We start from the raw sequence: 8,369 nt of genomic DNA, 5'->3' as shown, positions 1-8,369 counted from the left end.
CATTATGTACCGAATTTTCAGTGAAAAATTGCGTTATGATATAGACTTGATGACGACATGGAGGTGGGTAAGCAAGTGTAGTGTGGGATAGCGAATAGTGGCGATCATTTGCTCTAATTCAAGGAAAAAAGTACTAGAAAAATGTTTTTCTCAGTATAAACTATGGCCTCAAAATATAAATTTGTATACTTTTTAGAAATCTTAATTCTCTTTCATTTATTTAAATTAGTGTATTTTTAATATTATATAAGAATTTTACTCTCTTAGTAGGTGATGGAAGTGAGTCATTTAACAGATCAGTAGAAAATATCTTTATGTCTATTTCGCAATCGCCTATTGTTCTAGATGTCCAATTTTGAATTGAAATTTCGTGACATACTTCCATATTAAATAATCCGATCCCATGAATTTGACATGTGTTATAGAAAATCGATCCCATAAACCATTTGTAAATGTTATGTTTGAATACGTAATATCTGTAACAATACAATTGAAAATCCAAATACATATCTATCTGTTTAAATAATATTGAACTGGTATGTGTATTAAGTAAATAATTTTATATATACACATGTACCTGTATATATGTATAATAAATGTTAAAATAATAATTTTATTACTATATATGTATATTTTCATTGCCGGTCATAATTTTAAGACCAAAACATGCAATGATATTTATGTCACGAATTTACCCTTATTTGTTCTAAATAATAAAAAAATATATTTACCAAATTAAAGAATAAGCTATTATTTATATTTACTATCATAATATTATATTATTTTTAATCGCTATTTATTATTTTACGCAGAGTCGTAAATGCGGATAAGTGTGACTAAAGCGGTTCAGATGTTAATTATGCGTCAGTGAAGGCTTAATTCAATTTTTGACTCGTTTGATTTTTTTTCTGCACATGTATTGACATGCATTCTAAACTACTAAAAACCATAATCTAGAAAGTGTTTGTTTCGGTTTTAATTTATAATAGTTTCATTCCAACTATTGGACCTTTTACACGCGTAGCTTTTGTTGACATTCAAGTTTAATGGGGCGGAAAAATAATCTGACACTTGGAAAAAGAGCTTCAATCATTACTCTTCATATGGAGAGCAAAGCTCAATGTCACATTGCTCAAAAATGTTTCTAAAACGGCAATGCATAATGCGGTTAAAAAATTCAAGATATAGGACTAAATCGTCCAGGATGACCTAGAATAATGGCAACACAACAAGATCAGTATATAATAATATATAGTAAAATAAATAGAGTACCATAAATTTCCTCCCTAGTGAAAAATAGTAGTATTGAAAATATTTCGTTGTCAACTATGCAATGTCAATTACGGGAAGCAAATCTTGGAGGATGCAATGCTACCAAAAAACCTTTGCTACGCCAAGGAAGTAAAAAGAAAATGCATGACTGGGTCATAAAGCATAACAATTGGACAACTGAAGACTGACGCATGGTGCTATGGTCTGATGAATCTAAATTCGAATTGATAAGATCAAAACGTTGAACATTTGTTAGACAGTCAGCGAAAAAATGAGTCCAAACTGTATTGTGCCAACTATAAAGCAAAGTAGTGGTTAAGTCATGGTGTGGTTTCTTCATCAGGAATTCACACGTTCGTATATTTTCTGAACACCGTGTACAACATTTTCTATGAAATGCGTGGATTTGGGTATCCAAATCTAAACCTAATCAGGAAAAAGTCTTAATAACTACAAAGGACTCTGAAGACTGCTACAAAACTCGCGATGTTTCCGAACTTCAAGTCCACTTGTACTCTTGCTGAAGTGACATGCATGTATCATCTTACTGAATTTTCGATAATTACAAAAAGTTTCAACCTATTAATACTCAAACATATATTACATCATTTTTTACAAATTTCCAAGAGCTTTCTCTGTCATCTATTTATTGTGGAGTCAATGTCCTTATCCTAAGATTTTTTATTAGCAAATATTGTATTTCTTTTCAAAGTTCCTTAGTATTATGCGTATTTATTCCAGACTCGCCTACATCATTTTAAATGGTGTTTAAATTGCAATTACTGTTCAGTCCATCAGCTAAAGCAACTATTTAGTGAAAAAAACAACTTGCAGAAACATAAGTGAATTATTTCGCATTTGAATGGATGAAGCGTTGCATCGGTAGAGATAACTAATCATCAGTAAAGGGTAGAATTGTATGAGTCGTATTTGCAATTTGTTGTATCTTCGGGTATTTGCGCATTTTTCTATAGTATAAAAAATAAGGCAGTCTATATTTAGGGCTTTTGCAAAAACAAGTCATTATTAGTCAATATGATATAGGATCAGTTTTAAGAAGTTCAGAAGTTGTTATGCTGATGAAATTAAGACATATTCAAAAGACTGAAAGATAAGATCAAGTTAAAACGTTTAAAAATAATGAAATGGAATTATATTTTGGGCTACAATGTAATGTCTCCGCCGTTTCATCGTAAATTGTCAGTTGGAGCAAGGTCAGGATTTCATTAGGATAATGGGATAATTTTTGGGCCTTGACCTAAATATTATGTATATTATCCCCAGTCGCAATGATATTTGAGAAATCAAGTGTAATTCAATTTTTACTTAAATTAAATACAATATTTTTTCTTTATCAAAAACTATTTTTAGATCGGTTTCTATTTCTTAACAAATGTGTTTTTGATTATATATTATACTAAACAAAAATTCCAATCCAACTTTCACCTTTAATTTGAACATTTAAAAGCTATAAACTCAATAACTAAAAGCAAGTTTAGACCAGATTTTGGCTTTACGAAATTTCATGCATATTTTTTATTAATGTAAAAAATACTCTTATAAAATTGTTTAAAAAAAGTTTTATTTAAGTTTACAAGGCTGAATTTGTAGAAATTATAATTAAATATAAAAAAATTTATTCATTTTCTGAAATCCTCTTGAGATGAACATCAATTTCATCCTCACTTAAAATTCTGTAAAAAAGAATCAATATTAAATGGAGCAATAGATATATTAAAATAAAAATACAAATATATTACTGGAATTTTGGATTCTCCTTAGAAACGATGCCGATTTCAACCTCATTTGGTTTAATATCGACTGATAATACAGACGACAAGCAATTCAAAGCCAATTGTATAGCTCCGAATGTATCGAGTTGCTGCTCTTTCTTCAGTTTCTTTTCCAGATAGCTATTCGCCGCTGTTTGCTTCACCCCAACGGATATGGCGCGACATGAGCAGAAATATCCGGCTGGATCAGTTTTGAAGACGCATGGTCCTCGTTCTTCATCATATGCGACGAGAATCATTGCTAAAAACATACAGAATAATGTAATCAACTATATGTATGTAATTCTTTTGGCTATATTATATTTACTTACAACAACCGAGTGGTCTCATTTCAGCGTTTTGGGTATAAACTTGAGAAATATCAGCAACACGACGGCACAAAACATCAACGGGAATTTCAACTCCGTTTTTATAAAACCAATCTGCTGCTTCGTAACGAGCGCGTTCCACTTGACATAAACTGTCAGCTGTAAAAAAAATCACAAATATAAATATATTTGTGTAATTAATTAGTACTCTTAAGCTTAACTAAGAATAAGTTGTATAACATTACCATTGTTTTGAAATAAATTGTAGATTGAGCTTTGGGCTCATATATTGACTTTCTTATCGTTTTATGTAATAGTGACATTCTTTATGCAAGTTAGTTCAAATTATTCTAATACATGTTTAGACCAATTGTTTTGATTTATTTCATCTTGTTCATAAAAGAGGTTAAATGCAATCAACAAATTTAGTTAGCCTATCCCGTTGTCCCTGAGCACGGCTTTGGGACGCCGAAACGTCCCATTTTCAGAAAGAGAGTAACCCATTTTTAATGTTACCTTACAAACAAGATACCCGTTTATAAAGTAAAGAAGTACTCTATCAGATGTGAAGTGTTGTACAGAATTTACCGTAGTCCATAGAGGTGGCAGCGATATTGAGCAACATTTAATCAGAAAAACATAAAAATTCCGATCTTGCATCTGCTTTGATGCTTAATTTAAAAAAAGAAAACAGATTCAACAACTTCAAAAAATCTGGATGTTGCTGCGACGGAAGGCGGTTACGCTTATCGTACGGTGCAAAAGAACCGGAGTTTTTGCTCAAATGATTAGGCTTCTAAAATAAGAGAGTGATACTATTATGGACTCAGAATGGAACACTGAGAATGTTTCAACCGAGAGTCATTGAGTGGAATTGTTTACACTTTCAAACCAATTATTTAAATTATATGAACATTCGTATAATTATTGAATATATTTTCTCTTGTGAATAAGTTATAGACAAGCAAAAAAAGTTGCAAGTCGCAGTCCTCAAAGCATTTCATAAGAGGTAATTACCAAAGTAAATTTTAAAAAGACCTGCCAAGAATTTCATTCTTATTTGAAATCAACTACTCTAAATAAACTTAAGCAAATTTTTCTTCAGAAAAATATAAGACCACATAAATTATTTATTTTCACGTGTTCATTCTTGTTGTTTTCATTAAAAAATAAAAACTCTGAAGAAATATGTGTTTTCTTAAATACACATACCACTTGGCCGACGGGTCGTTTTTTCGTCGCGTGATGTGCAAAAACGAGCCGTTTCGCGAGAACTTTGTGCAACACAGAGATATAAAGAAAACAATGATGAAACTTTTGAATAATAAGGAATTAAAAAACAAACACATATCAATGTTCTGAATTGTATTGGTACATATGTTAAAATTATTTTATCAGTGGTTTTCGATATGTGGGTCACATAAGATCAAAATTAAAGATTGAAACTAAATATCTTGAAACTGAATATAAATAAAATAAAAGAAAAAATGCTGGATTTGAGCATTAGTTGACGAAATGCATTGATTTTGCTTTCACAAAAAATGCAGTGTATTTGCATTGAATATAAACTAAAGTTAAAATCAACTTTAGCATGATATAAATGTAGGGTGTCACATGTTTTTATGATTTTTTGATGTTTTAATGCATTTCTCTGAATAAGCAATAAAAAAATGGTTCAGAATAAAATTTGATTAGAACACTAAGGGGCACCACTGAACTTTTTTATGTTTATAGCTTTGTCACCCTTTAAGAATAATTTACAATGCTTAAAAAATTATTTACGATCAAATTATACTATCATCTCCTGTTTAAACACAGAGTTCTTTGATGGTCCCTCACATGGAAGTTAGCAGCAGCAATAAAAATAATTATGCATTGAAATATTTTTCATTGATTCATAAATGGCAGCACAAAATGCTTTAGTTTTGTGGATAGATACTACCAGACCCCATCATTAAATATTAGAAGTCTATAGATAGGCACTACCTATCCCTCTGATTACTAGCAGCCTATAAAGTGTGTAGAAATTACTCCATCCGTTGGTAGAATGATACTATTACCTAAAAATTAGTATTGTCCCATTTTGAGGAAAAAACAAGTGGTCATCTTAGATACACATGTACAGCTTTTAAGCATCTAAGACAAAAAAGTGTTTCTTTGTTAAAATAGGACACCACCGTGAGGAAATAAATTAAATGTAAATTATCTAGCAGGGCTTAGTGGCAGATTTTTCTGGAACAAGTGGGCAACTTTTATAAGCACGATTCTGTGGATTGAATCTTAAAAGGTTTTCATATAAAATTTAAGTGGTGCAAGATATGCCATTCGGTTTGTATAGAACACTAAAAAAATAACAACTTTTTAAGCAGCCGTATGACAAGCGATCAAATTCATTTTCACTCAAATGCATCAATCAAGCAATGGAGAATAATCCAAGCATCTGGTTCTAGCAGGATGGATCGACAATGGAGCTTCTATATGAAGTTATTGGCAAATAACAGCTTGGCCTCCTGTTTGGCAGATAAGACGGTCCCTGATGTATTTTGTTGGAGCAACTCAAAAGTCAATCTGAATAGAAAATTATACAGATTGCGTGTTTGATAACAATTGAAAGGTACTTTTATAGCGACTCAGATCAACGACCGTCCGGGACGCAGCAGACGCGAAAGTGAAGTCCCGCTGAGCCTTGCACCCAAACTAAGAGGTGTTTTACAATGACGCCGCATCCCCGCCACCGCAATCAACACGCGGAGTGGGGATACTTTTGCACACCCGACTGGGAATATAAGGCGGTGCCAAAAGTTCACATTTACATTCGACTCTGGACATCCGAGTCTACACATCTTCGCTCAACGGTCTACTTTGAACTCGGATCTACACCTAGCCACCTGTCTGAGCAACCATCTCCAGTACACGCGCTCGAGGATAAATATCGACGACTGTCGAAGGATTCTACGACAACAAGGATCACCGTCACACGTCAAGAATCTACTGGAAAATTTCATAAGGGCCACTTTGTACAGTTCGCTGTACAAACGTCCTATCACAAATCGTCAACTGGCGCCCCCGAAAACTACGAATTGAAGCGTATACCGACCACTTTACGTTTATTTGGCGATTTTCTTAATGGCATTTATAGATACCAACCGAGATGAAAGGGTTAAGAGATGAAAATTCTTTATGGTTTTCATTTGACTCTATGAAGGATAGTATTTAAGGGAAAGGGTTGCAAAGCAGTACCATATGCCTTAACCTGCACTCTGTGGACATACCATTTTGATGACATTTCCTTAAAGAGCATGTAATTTGCAAGCAATTTTTTCTCATATGAAGCATACACAAAATAAAATTAGAACATAAATTTTAGACGAGCATCTTAAAAATACTCATCACATTCTTTGTTAAACCAAATACGAAAGCACTGGTTTAAAAAATCAAACCCATTCATTACATTAAGAATAATGTTGTATTGTACCCATTGGTAATATGAATAGTGAACAATAAATATTAAATTCTATATGTGGCTGCGACAAATTTTTGTTGGGCGATGCAAAACCCTTCATTTAAATTAACGGTTTCTCTATCGCTTAAGCATTAGAGCCATGAATTATGGAGAACTATTGTATAACTCACCAATCATTCCAGTCATTACACAACCGATGGTGTCGGTCAGCTTGAACAAGTGTGTTACCGATTTTGGATCAATTAGCTTATCGGCAACTTTCTTCTGAGTTGCACATACAGCCACATCGGTCCCTTTTATGGCGACGGACGTAAGTCCGCCTTGATTGATTGCTTTAAATGCATATTCTGAAAATTATAACATAAATAATTAAAATTAGAGAATCTTTCAATTAAATTATTACTCTACAATCAACAAACTTAAAAACATAAATGCCGGGCATGACCATAATAAAATGCACAAATAATTTACTTGTCTAAGGCGATGACATTTCATATTGGTTAATGTTTGAGGTTATGTTTCACTCGATTATAAATAATTTTAATAAAAAATTGACAAATATTTTACAATATTTAAATTTCGAACGTCATAGTCAGATTTTGTTCGTTCGCATCCAGAATGTATTCCACAAGAACGAAAAGCAAACCATCTTGAGAGAATGTTTATTGATTTTTCTCACCGACTTGATAGAGCCGACCTTCCGGCGAGAAGATGGTGATGTGCCTGTCGAAACCAGCGCTGCTACCGCGAGACATTTTGCGATCGAGTTCTCGACAAACTAGCTCACCGGCAAACGAATCACAGTGTCATGCCAGTGTTGCCAGAGCTATCGAGTCGTGATGTACAACAACGCATTTATTTTTTTAAGCATAGCAACACTGAATATATGAGTTTTTAAATTTATAAAGATTTTATTTTAATAATTTTGATGAAATTATGTTTATTTAAAAAAATATTTGTATAAAAATATATGATAATGGCAATTTTATCGGCACCACGCTAAGAATTCAGATTGTTATGATCATTTATTCTGGTTTTTTTTTATGATTTTGCACCTAACGTTTTCGAAAGTAGCCAAAATTTGGCTACATAAATACGTTTTAAGATTTTGCCACTTAAATTATTGTTTTGCAAAAGCACGAGCGCATACTATATTTTGTTTTGAATAGTTAATGGCGTATTATTACAATAATGTGGATAAATTACAATATTTACTGAGCTTATACACGAGAAGTTTCACTGTATTAAAAAAATCATGTTAAAATACATAGATAAAGAGTAAACAAAATAAATAATTTAATGTTAAAAATTAATTTCTAATATCTAACTTACTTAAACGTTTAATCTTTATATTATTTTTGAATAATTAAAGGGTAATTAATTTTTATTTAAAATTGTTTTTATTGGTAAACTAAAGTATTAGTGCCACAATGGCAGCAAGCTCTTTAGATTGTGATTTCATTTTTATTAAATTTAAGTTATAAGAGGGGTGAGAAAAGTTTGCTAAGAAATTACAAATAATATTGTTTCCAT

At 32.0% G+C, this 8,369-nt stretch overlaps 1 protein-coding gene across 1 annotated transcript; it reads right to left on the bottom strand.

Annotated features, from left to right (window-relative positions):
* Positions 1-2,837: 2,837 nt before the first annotated feature.
* Positions 2,838-7,641, bottom strand: LOC148228173 (proteasome subunit alpha type-6-like). The gene is made up of 5 exons (XM_088199330.1): positions 7,516-7,641; positions 7,007-7,183; positions 3,377-3,532; positions 3,033-3,306; positions 2,838-2,966 (listed from the first exon to the last, which is right to left on the bottom strand). Exons 1-5 carry the CDS (start codon positions 7,589-7,591, stop codon positions 2,909-2,911), a joined length of 741 nt encoding a protein of 246 aa, XP_088055456.1. The 5' UTR covers positions 7,592-7,641; the 3' UTR covers positions 2,838-2,908.
* Positions 7,642-8,369: the final 728 nt, after the last annotated feature.

Source organism: Plectrocnemia conspersa, unplaced genomic scaffold (genome assembly GCF_051122295.1).
Source record: "Plectrocnemia conspersa isolate PC_06_02 unplaced genomic scaffold, ASM5112229v1 ptg000012l, whole genome shotgun sequence".
In the NCBI taxonomy this organism is placed as follows: Eukaryota; Metazoa; Arthropoda; class Insecta; order Trichoptera; family Polycentropodidae; genus Plectrocnemia; species Plectrocnemia conspersa.
Note: the sequence above shows the minus strand (reverse complement) of the source record. Positions and strands in the feature narration are given on the sequence as shown.

Excerpts from the sequence above, each read along its gene's own strand:
- LOC148228173 (XM_088199330.1), bottom strand. The coding sequence starts at position 7,591 with ATGTCTCGCGGTAGCAGCGCTGGTTTCGACAGGCACATCACCATCTTC. Across the intron at positions 3,533-7,006 it reads TGTAATGACTGGAATGATTG|CTGACAGTTTATGTCAAGTG; the intron begins GTGAGTTATACA and ends TTTTTTTTACAG. Across the intron at positions 3,307-3,376 it reads AATGAGACCACTCGGTTGTT|CAATGATTCTCGTCGCATAT; the intron begins GTAAGTAAATAT and ends GTATGTTTTTAG.